We start from the raw sequence: 22,500 nt of genomic DNA on the forward strand, positions 1-22,500 counted from the left end.
GTTTTATAAAAAAAGTTCACCTCAACAAGAATTTCCTTTCTTCCTAAGACTTTGGCTGAAATATTTGGAAAACTTCTAAAAAAAAAAAATACGAAATAAATACAAACTTTCACGGATGGAAGACGAATGAAGCAGTTTCCTAAAGATTTTTTTTTTTTTTTTTTTTTTTTTTTTTTTTTGAGAGAGAGAGAGAGAGAGAGAGAGAGAGAGAGAGAGAGAGAGAGAGCTTCTTCCAGTTCTTGGAACAAAAACGAGAGAGAGAGAGAGAAAGTAATGTTTGTAGTTCAAGCTAAAACAAGAAAGAAAGAGAGGAAGAGGAGGAGGAGGAGGAGGAGGAGGAGGAGGAGGAGGAGGAGGAGGAGGGAGAAAGAGGAGAGGGGGGGAGGGGGAGGGGCAGGTAGGAGGGGGCGGGTGTCTCCCGGACAGGCCAAGACAAAACTGATGTCGAGAAAGGGAAGAGGGACACATATTTCAAGAACAAATAGAGGAACACATAAAGAAATGGAAATAAATGAAGTAACCTCCTTCCTTTTCCTAGAGAGAGAGAGGATAGAGAGACACAATTTCAAGAACGAAAATAGAGGAACAACATAAAGAAATGGAAATAAATGAAAGTAACCTCTTCCTTTTCCTAGAGAGAGAGAGAGAGAGAGAGAGAGAGAGAGAAGATAGAGAGATACAAAATACCATCTTAATAAATTAATGTTGATAAAGAGAGGTTGATTTCTTTATGGATTTTAGGTTATAAATACACATGAATAGACAAAACGAACGAAATTTTTTTTTTAAATAAAATACAAAAAACGCCTTTTCTTTCTCCCCATCTACAAGAGAGAGAGAGAGAGAGAGAGAGAGAGAGAGAGAGAGAGAGAGAGAGAGAGAGAGAGAGAAGCCCCTGAAGAAAATAAATACGACTAGAGTTACACTCTGACTTATCAAAACAAAATAATCCCCAAAAAACTACGAAACACGAAATAAGCCAAGAGGGAAGAAAACCTAAACAAACCAAGAAACTAAATAAACCAAGAGGAAAAGATAATTATACCAAGAGGAAAACTTAATAAACCAATAACATATAAACCTAGAGGAATGCCTAAATAAACCAGGAACCTAAACAAACCAAAAAGAAAGCCCAAATAAACCAAGAAGTTAAATATACCAAGAGGAAAACCTATATAAACCAAAGGGAAAATCTAAGTCAACCAAGAGGAAAACGTAAGCAAAACAAGAATCTGAATAAACCAAGAGGAAAACCAAAATAGCCCAAGACCCTCAACAAACCAAAAGGAAAACCTAAATAAACCCAAAAAGCTAAATAAACCAAGAGGAAAACCTAAATGAACCTAGAAAGAGGAAAAGCAAAATAAATAAAAAAAAACTGAATAAACCAAGAGGAAAACATAAATAAACCAAGAGGAAACCCTAAATAAACCAAGAGGAAAACATAAATAAACCAAGAGGAAACCCTAAATAAACCAAGAGGAAAACATAAATAAACCAAGATGAAACCCTAAATAAACCAAGAGGAAAACATAAATAAACCAAGATGAAACCCTAAATAAACCAAGAGGAAAACATAAATAAACCAAGAGGAAAACCAATAAACCAAGAGGAAAACAAATAAACCAAGAGGAAACCCTAAATAAACCAAGAGGAAAACATAAATAAACCAAGAAGAAAACCTAAACAAAACAAATAAAAAAAAAACGCACGGAAAACGCCCCAGTATGATCTCATACTGGTGATGACACAGCAAATATTCATCCTTTGGAACACAACAATGGATGCCTTCTCTCTCTCTCTCTCTCTCTCTCGCAATGGAATATTAAAAAAAAAAAAAAAGCACTTTCATTAGGAACCGCTTGGTAAAAATGCTTTCACTTTTGAAGACGGCTCCGGGCCTCATTATTTGTTCGTGGTTTTATTGTCATTATTACGTACTGGTGGTGTCGGTGTTGTTCGCTATTATTTTAGCGGTATTTATTTTTCATTTCTTATTGTTATTGTTATGATTATTATTGATGGTGGAATCTTTTTTTATACAATTATTATACTTACTTTAAGATTTCTTTATCATTATTATTATTATCATTATCATTAGCGTAATTTTTGTTACCATATTTTAGCGCTGTTTATTATTATTACTATTATTATTAATGTTGTTTTACTATTATTGCTATTATTACTATTATTGTTATTGTTAGCTCAGTTGGTGTTGACCGCTATTATTATTATTATTATTATTATTATTATTATTATTATTATTATTATTATTATTATTATTATTATTATTATCATGATAAGTTTACAGCGCCCAAAGTTCATCTGCATTATCTCAGCAAGAAAAAATGCTAATTTGCAAGACATAAAAAAGGAACCCATATAATAATAATAATAATAATAATAATAATAATAATAATAATAATAATAATAATAATAATAACTATTCATTCAAAGACTAACAAACACCGAATAAAGTTGAAGGATCCCATGAGATACAATTAAATGTGAATGCACATCGAAGCGAAGGAATCAAATACGCACGACAAGCGATTACGTGCAAGTGTTTACGATTACGCAGAACATAATCTTCAATACTAAACCCACTTGCCTACTTTCCTTGTGGAATAACAGGTTAGCTCACGGACCAGGCTTTCTCCTGGTTGCAAATCGAACACCAAACGCACTTGACTCCAAATAAAAAAGAAGACAATGCTTCTATAGCATATACACGATAAATAAATAAATAAACACATAAATATATATATAAATATATATATTTGTATCTATATATACATAAATTATATATATATATGTGTGTGTTTGTGACACACATAGGACTGTAGAGTAAGAGTGAGATTCCGGGAAATGAGAATAAACAAAAGGAGAGAGAATTCTCGACGCTTCGTGTGGTGCGCAAATTCATCAAACGTCCCGACTCCGGCATATACAGCCAAACGACTTCACTGCGGTGCTGCAATAAATCATGGAAGATACAAATCCTCTTCACGATATGATAAGGGTTCGATGATTTTGAAATGATCAGAACACCTGCGTTTGTCGCTGTTATCACAAGAAGTTGAAAGGATAAACGATACCATTGAATTAAACAATTATTTCTTCACGTGCACTCGTGAAATTTGATGGCCACAAAACCGAGTTTTAGATACCTCGGAAAGGGAGCGCCTTTTGTGGCCATCCCATTCAAAGAGTGCTTATGAAAAAATTGTGAATGAAGTCACTGGCATCGTTTATCCTCTCAAATTCTTGCAATAACAGTGATAAACTCGGGTATTCTGATCACTAAAATCATCGACAGTGAATTTATATCTGCCATGATTTATTGCAGCAACACAGCGAAGTCGTTCGCACCCCACATAGCGACGAGAATTCTCACCTCTTTTGTTTATTCTTATTTCCCGGAATCTCTCGGGATTGTAACCTAAAAAAAAATAGTAAAAGGTGTTTCTATTAAGTTCGGGTGAAGAGGCACGCCTACCATATAGGGTCATTTCCGTCCACTATAGGTCTACAGTCCTTTGTGTGACACACATCTATCTATCTATATATATATATATATATATATATATATATATATATATATATATTTCCATATATATATATATATATATATATATATATATAGTGGTTGTATGTGTTAGAATAGAATTCAATAACTGAAATATGAACGTTATAGTGGGCACTGTTTTATCTTTGGAACTAACCCTTGTTAAGAGTTAATGTATATATATATATATATATATATATATATATATATATATATATATATATACATATGTAAACTTTACACACGGGAATGCCGAGGATAATAACGTCATATAATATATATAGTGTATACCGTAAGTTGCCACGAGGCAGTTGAAAATACGGCGTGCAGGATCCTTCCTATTTACTGTTAGACATTTTCAAGCAAATTACATATAATGGAGCAAAAGATTACAAAGAAGACTCGGCTTCACAAACAACAATCAAGACTCCGTTGTTTCAATTTCCCCCTGGTCGTATACTTACTTTTTGTTTATATATATATATATATATATATATATATATATATATATATATATATATATATATATATATATATATCATATATACTATATATATATATATATATATATATATATATATATATATATATATATATATATATATATATATATATATATATATATACATATATATATATATATATATATATATATATATATATATATATATATATATATTTATATATAATTATGTATCCTTCAGCTCTTTTACCTTTTTTTTGCTGTTTAATTGAAATTTTCTTAATCTGTTTTCTCTCTTCTTTGTATTTAGAGTAACATTTCTCTTAGGCCTGTTTCATACTAATGTTTCTGCATTGATATTAATATTAATAACATGAAAAACTCTTTATTTCATACTAATGGTTCTGCATTCATATTAATAACAATAATATAAAAAAAAACTCTTTTAATGGTGCTGTGAAAATAATGAACGAAAAGGCAACATTTGGAGATATTCTTCAATCCTAGAAAACTTAGGAACTTCTCCAACCAGTATTCGTACGAATAACAATGTTTTATTATGAAAAGCTTTCCCACTTAGACTGCCAGGGCATTACCCTCATTTCTTATATGATCCACCCTCCCTTTCTCTCTCTTTTTTTTTTTTATAGGCATTTCCGTCACGAACAGGATTGTTCACCTTCAGCGAGACACACACGCACACACAGACACACAACGCTGTTAGTTGTCTTAACATATTGGAACTAAAATGCCAATGTTAAAATCCCAAAATTCATATCTATGAATATACCTTTCTCTCTTGCAAGTGTTGCACGAGTGTTGCAGTACGTGCTGCAACGTTTACGATCATGTAAAAACGTCCAGGTTATGTTCATAGATATTCCTTGATTCTTCGGAGTGTTGAGTGTCTCTCTCTGTCTTGTAGGTCGCAGTGGCATTTTGCAGCCGATACGTGTGTCAATAGACGACATCGTTTGGTAATTATATCCTCATCTATTTTTTTTATTTTTTTTAGCAGCGCTGCCTGTGTCTTTGTGTTGCTGGTACGCTTGCTAGTGTTAAAACAACTATTAGTTTCATATCAATCAATATCTGCACTTTACTGCTTTGCAAATTATATAATTACTGTAAATTATAAATTCATGTAGCGCGGAAGCAATTAATATTTTGGAATTCGTTTCCATGAAATATGTTTTTTTTCAGTCTCAGGCAAAAATAGTATTTGAATGCCAAGTACATAAACCTCTGCTAAAGGGTAAGGTAAAAAATATAGCAACAAAAATAAATAAACTGTACATCTTCTCTGTAAGTGTGGCACAATATATATATATATATATATATATATATATATATATATATATATATATATATATATATATATATATATATTGTGCCACACTTACAGAGATCGGCTCGTCTTTCGGTCAGACATTTGAACGAGGGAATAACATGATTGAGATAGTTTGTTTTGGTTGTTTTCTCCCTTGGAGACGTTTCCAGAGTCCTGCCTGTCCTTCGTAACTTTTTTGTATATATTTTTTTAAAAAAAAAGAAAAATCAGTACGGCTGATGAGGTCTTGATCAAGTAGACGAAAGCTCCCGTCTTATATATATATATATATATATATATATATATATATAATATATATATATATATATATATATATATATATTATATATATATGGACTTTGATTACTTATATATATGTATATATTCTTTTACCTCCTAATTTTTTCCATAATTCCTCGGAAAATTATAAAAATAAAGAGGGAAAAAAGATGGAATAAAGCCATCCAAACATAAGATCTACCTGCGTCTACAAGACGTTTTCAGAATTCTGATTTACCTGCCGGCTCGCGTTCCCAAGGGGCCGATGGCAAAAAGGACTTGATGCATTCTGGACCACTGGACAAGAGTATAATAAATCAATAACATACCATCGTTTGGGCCATCTGGATTCATTTGTATGCACAGCACATCATTCCCAAGATGGATATTAATGAGACATTCGTTAGCAATTAGTGAAGACAGACCTTACTTAGACTCTCATAGATAAGAAAAAAAAAAGAAAAAAACACATTTGATCATTTGGGAACTGTATTCAGGAATACTGTCTGCAATAAACTAATGAGGCGAAACTGAAACGAAATATTTAGGCCAAAGACCAAGTGCTGGTACCTGTGGGGTCATTCACTGCTGAAAGGGATATTCAGAATACAGGTTTTGAAAGGTGTAACAGGAAGAAAACCTCGCAGCTGCACTATGAAGAAGTAAGATGTAAAAAAGCGAATATGAAGGGAGGTACAGTAAAAGGAATGAAGGATGTAGATCCAGTCCAGAAAGCAGGTATACATACAGTGTATGTATATATATATATATATATATATATATATATATATATATATATAATATATATATATATATACTGTATGTATACCTGCTTTCTGGACTGGATCTACATCCTTCATTCCTTTTACTGTACCTCCCTTCATATTCGCTTTTTTACATCTTACTTCTTCATAGTGCAGCTGCGAGGTTTTCTTCCTGTTACACCTTTCAAAACCTGTATTCTGAATATCCCTTTCAGCAGTGAATGACCCCACAGGTACCAGCACTTGGTCTTTGGCCTAAATATTTCGTTTCAGTTTCGCCTCATTAGTTTATTGCAGACAGTATTCCTGAATACAGTTCCCAAATGATCAAATGTGGTTTTTTTTTCTTTTTTTTCTTATCTATGAAATTCTAACTAAGGTCTGTCTTCACTAATTGCTAACGAATGTCGCATTAATATCCATCTTGGGAATGATGTGCTGGGCATACAAATGAATCCAGATGGCCCAAACGATGGTATGTTATTGATTTATGCTGGGGTCACACATTCACGTATCACGACGGTGTATGCCCACGCATGTGGATCGTGGGCATCATCGCGGTGAAATGACCTTGAACAGCTGGTAAACAGGACACGGGCTAACGGACGTAAAGCCAGCACCGTAAATTGCGCCGCAAATGTACGCGCAAAGAAAGCAAGGTCGGACGTCTACCTGAAACCAAGGCCAATAGAATTTGCCTGAAACTAACGCCGATATTGTAATGCTTTATGTACGTCAACTTCACGTCAAGACCACGCCCACCGTTGTGGTGCCGCAGGGTACAAAAGGGCGGGCCTGTGAACAGAGCTTGCCGTTCCGTAAAGAATCATTGTAACAGCTCGTCTCTTCGTTGTTTTCGTACAAATTAATCTATTTTAGTTTTATGGTAACTTTTTGATAGTAGCCATCTGTAATATATATAATATGTAATTAATGTAACATCACAAATTTACCATTCAGACATACACTTAGACATATAAAACTGTTGACTATGGGCGATTTATATTTAAGCGATATAGAATAACATCTAATAACTTATCAAACATTCTTGGAAATAAATAGGAATTCTACCTATTCAAGATAATATTTTTTAGATGTATATAAGAATTCCTCTCAGATATTTACATTATTTGTTACGCCATTATTGTAAGACTGCTATTCAGAAGAAATAAATATCTTCGACAAGGGAACGTTCTGTCCCTCGTCAATGGGGGTAGCTTCATGGAGAGTTTCCGTGTCGCTGTCCTCAGTCAGAATCTCATCCAACTCCGACTCCTGTAGGTGGAAGTTGACATTTTCCCTGTCCTGAATGTCTGCAGGAGTGGTTGTAGGAGTGGCTGTAGGAGTCTTTTCCGGGCCGAAAGAAGGTCCTGCAAGATGTGACGTTGATGGTCCCTTCCTTGGTCGTTTTAGGAGGTTCGGCATCTTGAAGGGCGCTGTGGAGAGCTTGAAGGAAACTGCTGGTCTTAGGAGACGGAAACAACAGCTGACCTGAGGGCGCCGACCTGACCTTTTATACCACGCTACAGCGTTGCTATGTCGTACAGGGTTGTAAATGTGTGAATCGGTTTCGCCGTAGGCTGCAGCGCAATTAGGAGGCCCGCGTGCTTCGCCGCGGAAAGAAAACAACGACGGCGAACGATGCTGGTGACCCTAGCGCTTACCCCGCAGCAGTCACCGTGGTTCCCACGTGCAATGCCTGGAGCTTCGTCAGGTGACATTTGGCGTGACCACCCACGACTTGTTTTGAACATTTCAAAACTGGAGTGGGCTACGGCGACCTAGTGGGCGGAGCTTAGCGCCCAGACGACCCGTCACCGTACGTCTACGATTTTACCTGTGTTTTACGTTACATTTACGGTTTACTGACGTAAGCTGTTGCCAACTACCAATTTCCGCTCATGCGTGGGCGTGCGTGCGTTGATACGTGAATGTGTGACCTTAGCATTATTATACTCTTGTCCAGTTATCCAGAATGCATTAAGTCCTTTTTGCCATCGGTCCCTTGGGAACGCGAGCCGGCAGGTAAATCAGAATTCTGAAAACGTAGGTAGATCTTATGTTTGGATGGCTTTATTCCATCTTTTTTCCCTCTTTATTTTTATAATTTTCCGAGGAATCATGGAAAAAATTAGGAGGTAAAAGAATACATATATATATATATATATATAATATATATATATATATATATATATATATATATATATATATATATATATATAATATAATTATATATATATATACATATATATATATACTATATATATATATATATATTATATATATATATATATATATATATATATATATATATATATATATATATATATATATATATATATATATATATAAATATATATATATATATATATATATATATATATATTGTGCCACACTTACAGAGAAGATGTACAGTTTATTTATTTTAGTTGCTATATTTTTTACCTTACCCTTTAGCAGAGGTTTATGTACTTGGCATTCAAATACTATTTTTGCCTGAGACTGAAAAAAACATATTTCATGGAAACGAATTCCAAAATATTAATTGCTTCCGCGCTACATAACTTTATAATTTACAGTAATTATATAATTTGCAAAGCAGTAAAGTGCAGATATTGATTGATATGAAACTAACAGTTGTTTTAACACTAGCAAGCGTACCAGCAACACAAAGACACAGGCAGCGCTGCTAAAAAAAATAAAAAAAAAAGATGAGGATATAATTACCAAACGATCGTCTATATATATATATTATATATATATATATATATATATATATATATACATATATATATATATATTTATATATTATATATATATATAATGTTGCATCGCTGAGTAAATCGAACTATTTTGTAACCGTCATTGCAACTTTTGACATGCCTGTACAGGGGGTCAGATCTGATATAATTCCCCTTTAGATTATATATATATAGTATATATATATATATATATATAATATATATATATATATATATATATATATATATATAAAGAATTATCATCATATCGAAGATGTAAGTACGTAACTGCTTCCTTCTTCTTTATCTGATTCTCACTCTATTACTCAGACTGAGGAATAGAGATAAATAACAGAGTAATCAGAACTGATCCTACTGTCCAAAGATGGTGATGCATGCCGGAAATGATGTTTAGGCGAGTCTAGGGGGTTGGGGGGGGGGGGGGCGGTTGACTTGCGCTGCACCTCGTCTGCTCTTGTTTCGATGCTATTAGTAGCACTACGTAGCCTTATATATATATAGCACAAGGGTATGCAAGACTACAAGACCTTAAAACAACTCTGGCTGGAAGTAGTGCGATAGTGTATAATTCTATATATATATATATATATATTATATATATATAATAGATATATATATATATATATATACATATATTTTATATCTATATATATTTATATATATTGAATCTAAAGAGGAATAATATCACAGATTTGACCCCATGTACAAGCATGTCAAAAGTTGCAAAGACGGTTACAACATAGTTTGGTTTACTCAGTGAAGGAACTTAACATACATACATATGTGTGTGTGTGCGTATGTATGTATGGATGGATGTATGTATGTATGTATATATACGTATATATGAACCTGATATACAGCCCTATGGATAGGATCTCTGATGACCTACCATGTTGCACCGTTACCTGGATATGTCAAACTATTTTGCAACTGTCATAGGATGTGTATGATACTGTTCCTCTTTAGACTTAAAAAATTGTTCATCATCATCTTTACTTTATTATAATTGCCAAGCACAGTTATAGTTCACGTCAGCCATCCTGAAACTGATGGCAGTGGGATATTCAACCTGCTGCATTTCTGAAGTAATTCTTCACCAAGATATTTGTCTGGACGAAAATCGGATGAACAGCGAGTGACTGAGATATTTAATGATGGGAGAATCTAAGATGGCAGAGATACTGAGGCAAGGAGTCAGTCCCCTCATGCAATTAAGAAAACGTACCGGAAAGCTTATTTGGGAATTCCAACGAATGAAGCCCTCACTGCAATGCAGGTTGCTTACTCACCCCCGCAGTCCTCATTCCTATAGCCTCCTCGATATCATATTCAACACCAGATATCATCCCCTCTCGTCAAAGCAAGGAAACGGAAACAAGCTCCCTGTAAGAAATCAAGAGGAAAGTTGTTCTCGCCAAAACCATGGAACAGGAACAACCTCATTCCAAAATCATTTTTGTTGACGCCAAAACCGTGGAACAGGAACAGCCTCCCTTCATAAAAATTCTTTTCCCGCCAAAACCATGAAAACAGGAACAATCGCCCTTCAAAAATTTTGCTCTCGCCAAAAGCGTGGAATAGGAACAATCTCCTTTCAAAATATTTTTTTTTTGTCGCCAAAACCGTGGGACGGGAACAACTTCAATCAAAAAAATAATGTTTCTCTCGCCAAAACCGTGGAACAGGAACAACCTCAATTAAAAAATAATTTTTGTTGTCGCCAAAACCGTGGGACAGGAACAACCTCAATTAAAAAATAATTTTTGTTGTCGCCAAAACCGTGGGACAGGAACAATTACCCTTAAAAAAAAATGTTGGCCATCAAGCTCGGTTTGAAAATTCAGGTGTCATGAAACAGCAGCTAGTAATCTTTAGGTCATCTGACTGTTTTTCTTTCTTCTTTTAGTGCAACACATAAGTCCACCTGCTCAAGTGTTGTGTATCGAAGGCAAAAAACGATTCGTAACGATTGGAACCTTCGACAAAGTAATGGATTTCATAGCCACCTGGCGGACGAAAGAATAACGACACTTCCGCAATTTCTAATCACATGTTCATGTGATCTACTTTTGTACCGATTCGCCGGACTTTCTTTTCGATATGTGTAGATTATATATATGTATAGTTAATATATATATATATATATATATATATATATATATATATATATATATAAAATTGTATATATATATATATATATTATATTATATATTATATATATATATGTCTCTGTATGTATGTATGAATAACTGAATCACGAAAGTTTGGAACGTGATAAATCCATAAATAAAGGTATAAGCCACGAAGGAAAATTAAACTACGCAGTTTCCGCAAGATCTTTCGACGTTCAACATCCTTTACTTAGCAGATAAACTGACTTAAATGAGGAATTGACAGTACAGGAAAGCTCGTATAACTGACAGGTATGGATTATAAAGAGATTAGTACCTAGAATCCGGCACACCTGGAGAAAGAGTAATCTTTCCAAACAAGCATAAACATGGGTACAATTTAAAAACAAAAAGATTAGGTCAATCTGCTCAGATACAAGGCAAGACAATTAAAGGATAATATAGGGTGACAGCTATTCAGAACTTTGGTAAACAAAAACTTATTCACAATACATATTCACAATAGATATTAAACATACATGTACAACAAAAATATCTCTAAGGCTACTGATTTGTATTTAAGTCTGTAATTATATCTTTGAGGTCATTCTTAAACAAGTTACAAATGCAAGGGTCTAAATGAAACAGGCCACGACGTATATTAAAATTACGATGTGAAGTAAATTGTATTATAGCTGATTCTAAAAGATTTCTTGATAAGACATCTTTTGACCTTGCAATTACTGAACTACCAATCCAATTTATTCGGTGGTTGTTTTCACTTAATTGAATGAATATTGCGTTAGATGTTTGCCCAGTTTTTACAGAATATTTATGGTGGCTTAATCTTACTTCTAAGCCCTTACTCGACTATCCGAGATAAAAAGAAGGGCAGTCCATACATGGAATTTTACATATTATGTTGTGCTTTCCCTGGGGCCGTTTTTTATTAACATTCCTTTTAGTGTGTTATTATAGGAAAAAACAAGGTTGACCTTAAAGGCTTTTACAAATGATTTAATGGTTTCAAATCTGTTAAAATAAGGTAAACTCAGAATGTTCTTAGAATTTTCTTTCTCCGTGTTGCTTACACTATAAAACTTTTTGTGGGCTTTATTATAACAAATATCTACTACATGTGAAGGATAACATAAATCTTTCTCTATTTTTCTTATGTATTCAATTTCTTGATCCAAATATTGGGGACTGACAATGCGCAATGCTCGTAAAAACATAGAAGAAAAAATTGATATTTGATGTTAAGATGGTGGCCTGAATAGAAATGAACATAAGTTAAGTTGTTGGTTGGTTTCCTATAAATGCTGAATTTACATTGAAATGGTTCTCTATGTATCAGAACATCTAAGAAAGGGAGGCAATTGTCTTTTTCCAATTCTAGAGTAAACTTAATCGCTGGTACCTGGTTATTTAATTTAGAGAGTAAATCATTTACATCAATACCAGCAGGTAGAACAGCTAAAATATCATCAACATATCTATACCACTTTACAGGAATATAAATGTTATTAGTTAAGTAGCGTTTTTCAAAGAATTCCATGTATGTACAAGTTTGAGAGGAGTGGTGATAAAGGGTTTCCCATTGCCATGCCAAATATTTGTTGATAAAATTCACCATTGTAACAGATATAACAGATATAAGAGACATTGTGTACTTAATGCAAAGTGAATTTATACCCTTAAGTCCAATAGTCTATAACAATAAAAGAATATCAAAAGGTAAGTGAATGATAATACGTCAATACAAAGTTTGAATATTATTATGTAAAATAATTAAAGCAAATTACATACAAACAAACAACGTACTTAAGACAAAGAAAACAAACATTTGACAACCACATATCAGAACAGTAAATTATTATATGAAATGGAAAAACTTAGAACAAAATACAATTTGTTATTCAACCCTTACAATACAAAACTTATACTTAAGAATATGGACTTATCAAAGTAGGTAGATAGGCTGCTTCCTTGCCGGATACCAGGTCCTGGTTAGCTGTGGAAACTGACGATATAGGCGAAACAGTAGTCGAAGAAATATAGGCTGGGTGGAGATAGGCAAGGAGTTCAAAGACAGAAACAACTAGAATCAAGGCAAGGAGTTCAAAGACAGGAACAACTACTTCGAAAGGACAATAGAAAATGGTATACGGAGGGGGAACAATCACACCAAATATTTTATTTCCGTGAAACACGTTCCCATTTGTTGATTTATATATATATATATATATATATATATATATATATATATATTATATATATATATAATATATATATATATATATATATATATATATATATATATATATATATATGAAAAATAAATGAACAAAACAAGCGGAGAATAATTAATTCTTACATTTGTGGAAGTGCCCTTTTCTCTTTTCCAACAACATTGATTTGACAGGAAACGGGATCACTATTTATGCCCAGAGTTTCAACATCACCGTTAATTATGCAATATGGGGTTCACTATGTTCCAGCTAAGTCCTGCAGATAAGAAATGTTCAATATTTCAAAAAAATCTATGATCAATCTTACCTGGTTTCCGTCACGACCTTCTTGATGGGTTCAAGTTAGAAGTGTTCCTAAATGACTTTTGAATTGACACGAGTCTCCATAAACAATTGGCAAGACTTCCTAGTTTATAATGTGGTAAGTAATATTTATGCAATTGAAAAAATCTGAATTCTGAAGTGCCTTTTATTACATTTCATTGGTGTTCATTTTTTCTACGGGGCAGGCATCTTCCCGTGAAACCCAAATATTTGTAGTACACCCTCGCAAGGCTTCGATTACACGCAAATATCTTTGGGTGTTCGCTACCTCCAGCATTAGTTCCCACGGATCATCAAATCGGGCATAAATATATAAGGGATATAAGATTTAGGCTAAAGACCGATCGCTGGGACCTATAAGGTCATTCAGCGCTGAAAAGAAAATTGAGAGCGAAAGTGGTTTGAAAGGTGTAAAAGGAGGAAAACCTCAAAGAAGTTGCACTGCGAAGCAATTGTCAGGAAAGGGTAGAAAGTATGATGGAGGAAGGAATATGAACGGAGATGCGGTCAAAGGAGCTAAGGGCAGAAGGGACGCTTCGAAGGTAAATAAAAGGAAAAGAATTGACCTCTGGCTAAAGTTTCTCTTATACCGATCCTAAACCGTGAAGACATTTTACTTTCACTGTCGTCTATGTCTTCTGACCTCTCATCAGGTTTATGTAAGGAAATCTGATTTCGTATAACGAATCTTCAACATAAACGTGGATTTTAAAAACGTATTCGGATGTAGATTATACGTTCTAATTAACGACAACGTCTAATGCCTCGGACCTTACATTGCCTACCTGGTCCTGCTCACGTGTATGAAGTATTATTTCTACAAGTGAGACCGATGGAGTAGACAGATAGTTACAAAGAGAGAGAGAGAGAGAGAGAGAGAGAGAGAGAGAGAGAGAATTACTTGCAGAATAACCAGGAATGCCTCGGCGGTAATAAGGCATACCGTAACGACTGATATGAATCAGCTCAAATACACTGACCTCTGCAGATGACAATACTCGAAATCACTTACAGCTTTGTTACAAGACCGGAGTTGCGTGGACTGAAAAAGTGATAAGAACTGTATTTTGCAACAGGCACTGAAGGAATTGCAAGTTCTCTGCCAAATAACGGGGTTAAGGTAGAGAACATGTACACACGCACGCACATACGCGCACGAACGCAACACAAAACAAATGACATCCAAATATTCTTCATGATTTCAGAGTTCTTCTGTTCATATCACAACTCACACGAAAAACATGTGACCGAAAAATTATTTAAACATAAATGGAACCCAAACACACACACACACAAACACGCACACACACACACACACACACACACACGCTATGACGCAAACAAAAATTATATTCGAACGTTCTCCATCACTTGATCTCTCTCTTTCCCTCTCTCTCTCTCGAACGACCATCACAAACACACACACACACACAAACAAATAATTTCAAACATTCCCCCCATTACTTGACAGATCTCGAACCTCTCTTCGATCCCCCTTCCTTTTCTCTCTCTCTCTCTCTCTCTCTCTCTCTCTCTCTCTCTTCCTGTATCGGAATGCACGGTAGGAATTAGCTGATTGTCGCTGCTGTCAAGATAAAGAAAAAAAAATAGGTAAAAAAAGGAAAAAAAAGAGAAAAAAGAAAACAATGTTTCAGGCCTTTTGGTCCCTAATAACAACGCCATTCTTTTTCGCAGAGTGACAGCGGGAGACAGGTCTGTCTGAGGCCGTAAAGAGAGAGAGAGAGAGAGAGAGAGAGAGAGAGAGAGAGAGAGAGAAATAAATGTGCGGGGTTACAGCGAGAGACAAACAATGCTTTTCCTCGTGCCAGTGAGAATAGACGGGATTCTATACTACGTGTCTGTCAGCCTCGGCTAGTTTCTCTTCACTTTCTCTCACCGAGAGATATTAAATGAAACGAATTTAACGATAATGAAAAGCTCTCTATCATTCTTTCGAAAGGAAAATCTGAGCGATTATTACCACCACTAAGAACAACAGCATAACAGCAAAAATAATAGTAATAATAATAATAATAATAATAATAATAATAATAATAATAATAATATCAACAATCTTACTGTTATTATTATAGCAATAACAGCAACAAAATAATTTATCATCGATCTTACTATCATCATTATTATTAAGGGTGAAAATCATAATGATAAAAATAATATTGAGGAAAATCTTTTTGTCGTCAGGAAATATCTGAATCTATAAAGACTTTAGTCCGCAGAGATTTTATAGCGTAACTCACGACATTATAAAAAATGACGACAACAATGGTAAGAGTAATAATAAAATCATTTTATCTTCTGGAGGGCATCACATCCATTAAGAGGAAATCCGCCCAAATTCCAGCGGCTTAAAGGGAGTAGTGCGATCGGAAAATCTGATCGGCGGTTTTACTTGCGACTTAGACGTATTACTTTGGAATCAAACCGAGTTTTCTAGGAGAATGAGCGCGAATCCGGCACTCAGAAACTAACAAAGGTATTATTATTCTTTATTGGACAGAGAAAAGGACATCTCAAAATTTTTCTTTTACTGAAGACTAAAAGCAACTCAAGTTGCGTTTCATTGGGTACATAAAAACAAGCTTTTCTCTCCGGCAAAAGAGCGTAACGTCGTTTTCATCTGGAAAATCGACTCAAGCTTTCTTTTGGAACACGAACGCGGTTTCAGAATGTGCAACAGAACGCAATCGATTCAGGCGTATGACTTCATGTCTCCGAGTCACCGGTGCCCTTGGGTTATGTCATTCGGAGTTCCTGAAGGGGCAGACGCAGACCTTACCTCCAAGAGAAGTCTGAATCATCAATACCCCCGAAGGCCATCCTGTCATGTACTCTTCCTCTCTTTCGTAGACGCGCGATGTATACCCGCGGGGTCGAAAATGATATTACAGAAGATGGTCGGGATCGCAGCTGCTAACCCTGCGGAAGATACGTTTCCTCCTGAAGCTTAAACCAAGCACGGTGAAACCACATCACAATTGGCTCCACGAACTGTGGTACACATCACCGCTTACAGCTCCGCAACACATTTGTAATAACGGTCTGTTTTACAAACTAAAAGCTGTCAGCAGCAATGTTTTTTTAAAACAAAATCATTTACACGTAAACACGTAAATACCAACACATTTACCAAATGACAAAAGTAATGTTGGTGAACCAACAATGTTACGTAAGGACACAGTTGTATTGCCAGTTGCCTTTTCGCATAAAGTGTACAGACATTAATGAAGTCAACTGAATTTCCATTTTGCTTATTTATATTGAGAGTAAAAATGAGAGACGTTGTCCGCGGAATGGACGACGGCAAGACTAAACAACCAGAATTTTGTATTTATCACAACCCAAAGAATTAATATATATATATATATATATATATATATATATATATATATATATATATATATATATATGGCTCTATATGTGTATATGTATCTTGTAGTTGTTGTCCTCTATGCATGTTACCGGATATTTATTGGAGTAACGGTCGCATATTGAATGTAATGATAGCTTATTTTCAATTTTACGGGTGAGTAATTCTTTATTTATAGGTATGTCTCTCTCTCTCTCTCTCTCTCTCTCTCTCTCCTCTCTCTCTCTCTCTCTATATATATATATATATATATATATATATAATATATATATATATCTATATATATATCTATATATATATCTACATATATATATATATATAAGATATATATATATAATATATATATATTATATATATATAATATCTATATATATATAAATTTATATATATATATACATATATATATATAGTATATATATACATATATACATATATATATATATAATATATATATATATATATATATATATATATATATATATATGTATATTTAATATGCTTAGAAATCACAGTAGATGCACGTGAATTCGTTAGATAAGCGAATGCCACAGGAAAATGATAGGTAGAAATCCATCTTAATAAAGACGAAAGCGCTAGGATTCTGCCCATCATTTTCCTGCGGTATTTGCATATATATATAATATATATATATATATATAATATATATATATATATATATATATATATATATATATATATAAACAAATCCCTATGCAGCGAGCGAACCTACATAGATGTTAGCCTTTCGACTCTCACGAAGTCCTTTGAGACGAGACCATGCCACTTACGCCCTGGTCGAAAACGACCATCGTCAAGCACCAGATACCGAATCCATGGCCAGGGTCTACGCAGAGGTGTCTACAGCGGTCTGGTTTCCCAGGGAATCTATAAGGAACATCTCACATGTGAAACAAGTGTCCCAGCCACTAGATTAGTACATGATGGCGTGTGTTCGTGCGTAGGAGAAAAACTTGGACAGTGGTTCCCAAACTTGACCATACCAAGGACCCACAGATATGGTATGTCCCAGCCGAGGACCCAAGCCAATTAAAAGTTATCATTACCATACCTGGATACCCAGTACAACGTAGTACATTAATTCTTAATATTGGCATATTCTTGCACAGAGTAAGTGTAAGTAAATATATAAAATATTTTCAAAACTATTGTCTTCAATTCAGTACAAAGTAAAATTGGCGAAAATGGCATCAATTTCTTCTGGTGTTGAAAATATATTCATTATTTAATACCCTACATACTCTAACGAGAACTCCGCCTTTATCACAAAATATTCGAGCACCTAAATATATTGCAGACTTCACCCTCGACACGTTCCGCATGGCATCTCGTCCCCATTAGCTCTATCAAAAGCATTCTCTGTACTCAGAAGCTTCTTGCGTAAGAGCTGTATAGTAGCAAACACTTCATCCCTGTACCTTCTATATATAATAATGCATTGCTCTCTCTCTCTCTCTCTCTCTCTCTCTCTCTCTCTCTCTCTTCTCTCTCAAGGCATTATATATATATATATATATATATATATATATATATATATATATTTTATTATATATATATATATATTATATATAATAATATATTTATATATGTATATATATATATATATATATATATATATATATTATATGTATATATATACACACATATACACACATATAACGTACAAAGGTAACGCTACGGAGGAAAATAAAAAAACGAGAATTGCCGAGATCTTTCGGTCTTAACGACCCTTTACTAAAGGCAAGACTCATCAGAAAAATGAGAAACCCACAGCAGTAAGCATATATAAAGGGACATTACAGGATTAACAAAAGGTCGAGGTCATTAAAAGAAACGCAAAAATGCCCTTGACCTGGACTTTTTGTTAATCCTGTAATGTCCGTTTATATATACTTACCTGTACTGTGTTTCTCATTGTTCAGATCAGTCTTGCCTTCAGTAAAGGGTCATTAAGACCGAAAGATCTTGGCAGTTCTCTTTTTTCATTTTCCTCTGTGGCATTACCTTTGTTTATACATAGCATCACGTCTTAATATTTCGTTATCAAGTTATTCATATATAATGTATACATTGCGTTTACTAGAAATTCATTCTTCTCATTTTAATTAAAATATGGCAGCTATGATTCGCCCCTACCACCATCCCTCTCTCTCTCTCTCTCTCTCTCTCTCTCTCTCTCTCTCTCTCTCTCTCTGGGGAAACCATTTTAATCCTCTTTTCTTGTTCGAGTGAACTGCTGACAGACCTTAATTCTAGGTGCGGACCCGGGAGAAGTGCTAATCCTCGCCCAAGGCAATTCAGTTGGGAGAAAGACACATGACCACATGGGCGCTGCCATCTTGGAACTTATACCACAAGGCGAGATGCCCACTACCGCCATCTGGACGCAAGAATCCTCATAATCAGAGGAGGTTATAAAAGGCCTTGAATCTGCAGGATGGTTAATGCACATCACCCGAGTCTAAACTCAACACAACAAACCAACACAACTAGCAGACATCTACATCAGTTATTATGTGAATTCCCAAAAGTGAGCCTACTAAATAGTGGAGAGCCAACTCATCTAAAAGGAGGAAGACTAGATCTAACCTTCACAAACTCAGCCATAAAGGAGCAAGCAACATGGAAGCTGCATAAGACTCTCACAAGCGACCACATAGCCATTGATATTGGCCTACAGCTCAAAAAACTGCCCCCCATACCGCCGCTACATTTGAAGCCACAATGACGAAATGGGCGAGGAACTACCTTGAAAACTCAGCAAATGACACAGAACTCTTCTACAAAGAGTTCATTAGCAAACTCAGAGAGGCAGCAAATATGTCCATGCCAAAGATCAAACAATCCAGGACTGATCACAAAGATGCATGGTACTACTGTGAAAGAGTTAAAGAACTCAATGCAACTCAATGCCAGAGTTAACAGTCCAAAAACTCTTCAGACGAGAGCCATCTGACAAGATGCACAGACTTCTCAGAGAGGTAATAGCCCACGCAACTGAAGAGACAAAAGAAATCAAACAACAGGCGTGGTATGATTGGTGTGTCAACATCAGCAGACAAACTCCAGTAACCCAGATCTGGAGATTCCTTGCAAAAATTGCAGGGAAAGGAAGAACAGAGCAAAGCATCCATCCCAACACACAAGAAGAAGCTGACAACATAGCCAGAAACTTCACAGAGAGGACAAAATCCCACAACCTTCCCCAAACAACATGGGAAAAAATAAATGAGATTTCCCCAGCAAGGTGGAGAAAAATCAATACTGCCTGCAACATGCCGGACGACACAGATACACCCTTCACTATGGAAGAACTAAACAGTGCACTCAGCAAGGGGAAGAGAGAGACAGCCCCTGGAGCAGATGCAATCACCTACAGCATGCTGAGGCACATGGGCAACCCTGCCAAACAGATATATCTCCTCCTGGTAAACAGGACATATGCAGAGCACACCAGGCCAAAGAAATGGCAACAGCAAGACACACAACCAATACCAAAGCCAAAGGAGCCAGGCGCATATAGGCCGATGTCCCTCATCAGCTGCACACAAGAAGTTGCAGAAAGAATAGTCCTAAACAGACTACTATGGAAAGTAGGGCCCCTATACCAAAGGCTCTATGCCTATAGGGAAGTAGTAGGCACCCACGAGTGCCTCACAGATGTGCTATGTGCAATAAATGGCAGAAAATCCATAGTGGTTTTCTTAGATCTAGTAAAAGTATATGAACTGGCCAATGCAGCAACCATCCTCTCCTCCCTAGTCCGAAAGAGGATCAAAGGCAACCTGCTTACATGGACAAAAGGATACATGCAAGACAGAGGATACATCAAGACAGAGAAGCAAGAGTAGTGTTCCAAGGCAGAATGTCAGAATACTACTCTCTTGAAAATGGCACTCCTCAGGAGGCATTCTAAGCCCCTTCCTATTCAATGTCCTTATGGAAAATGTAGCCTGTCTAGAGTTACCACAAAGAGTAGAGGTTTTCATATATGCTGATGATGTTTGCATCGTCAGCTCCAGCCCTCAAAGACAACTCCAAAAGATGCAAGAAGCCTTGCAAAAACTTGAGGACAAGTGCACACAACTGGGACTCAAAATCAACAGAAATAAGACAAAAGCCATGGCAATAAAACACGATCGAAACCCACCCAACCGTCAACTGAAGGGAGACATCATAGACTGGGTGGATAACTACACATATCTGGGAGTCTGCACTGCAGATACACTATCTCCTGAGCAGGAAATACAGCTCCTCCAGGCCAAAACAAAAATTGGGCTTAATGCTCTAAAGAAAATTGCATCACTGCAAGAAGGTGCAACACGCCATCTGCTCAGGAGGTTCTACATACAAACCATCAGAGCACAAGTAGAATATGCAGCACCATTCCTGACAAGTCTCAGAAAAGACCAACAGCTTTGGCTGGGGGTCATCCAAAACAATGCAATGAGAATTATACTTGGAGCCCCAGTGTGGACAAGAATTTGTCTCTTGAGGGCAGAGACACAACTACAGTCTCTCACGCACAGGATAGGCCAAAGAAATATTGCCATTCTGTGCAAAACCATCAGAAATGACAGAAATGGACCACTCAAAAACAAAATGCAGGCGTGCATAAACCTGCATGAAGAGCTAGATCAGCCCAAAACCTATGTGGGCAGCATACTCCAGACACTGAGAGAACTGGATATGCAGGACACAGTGAAACACATAACAAAGGATGTCCCACCTGAGGGATACCAAAAATCACCTCCCTGGGTCGAAGACCCAATCCGGTATAACTTTACCATACTACCGGCGAACAAAGCACTGTGAACAGCAGCACAGATGAAAACTGCAGCAGAAGAAGCAATTAGGAGCACAGCATCTGAAAACACATATTACACAGATGGCTCAGTTGATCCAGAAGCTCTGGCGACAGCAGCAGCATTGGCCGCCCAAGGCTTCAAAGGAAGCTGGAGGCTATCCAACAATGCCTCCATACTACAAGCGGAACTAATGGCAATTTTAAAAGCCTTAGAAAATTCCAATCTGGAAGAAGGACACACAACAGTGCATACTGACTCCAAAGGAGCAATACTTGCAATCAAGGCGACAAATCCAAAGGAAAATGTGACAATGATAACAGCCATAAAATCAGTAGCCAAGTCACATCAAGCTGCTGGCAGGAGAGTCATACTAAACTGGATACCCAGCCATGTGGGAATCCAGGGAAATGAAGCAGCTGACATCCTAGCCAAA

General features: G+C 35.7%; 3 protein-coding genes across 3 annotated transcripts in view; 2 read left to right on the forward strand and 1 right to left on the reverse strand.

Moving 5' to 3' along the window:
- The window catches only part of LOC135195821 (uncharacterized), a 553,178-nt gene that overhangs the window by 414,773 nt on the left and 115,905 nt on the right, over window positions 1-22,500 (reverse strand). The gene's annotated exons all lie outside the window — the stretch shown is intronic.
- LOC135195375 (uncharacterized) lies at window positions 19,984-21,110 on the forward strand. Its single transcript, XM_064221634.1, has 2 exons — window positions 19,984-20,176; window positions 20,365-21,110. The coding sequence occupies exons 1-2, from the start codon at window positions 19,984-19,986 to the stop codon at window positions 21,108-21,110; spliced, it is 939 nt and encodes a 312-aa protein (XP_064077704.1).
- LOC135195376 (uncharacterized) overlaps window positions 22,087-22,500 on the forward strand; it is a 1,469-nt gene continuing 1,055 nt past the window's right edge. Inside the window, exon 1 of the mRNA XM_064221635.1 lies at window positions 22,087-22,500. This exon is cut by the window's right edge and continues 21 nt beyond it. Coding sequence (XP_064077705.1) covers window positions 22,087-22,500 — 414 coding nt within the window.

This window comes from Macrobrachium nipponense, chromosome 16, assembly GCF_015104395.2.
Source record: "Macrobrachium nipponense isolate FS-2020 chromosome 16, ASM1510439v2, whole genome shotgun sequence".
In the NCBI taxonomy this organism is placed as follows: domain Eukaryota; kingdom Metazoa; phylum Arthropoda; class Malacostraca; order Decapoda; family Palaemonidae; genus Macrobrachium; species Macrobrachium nipponense.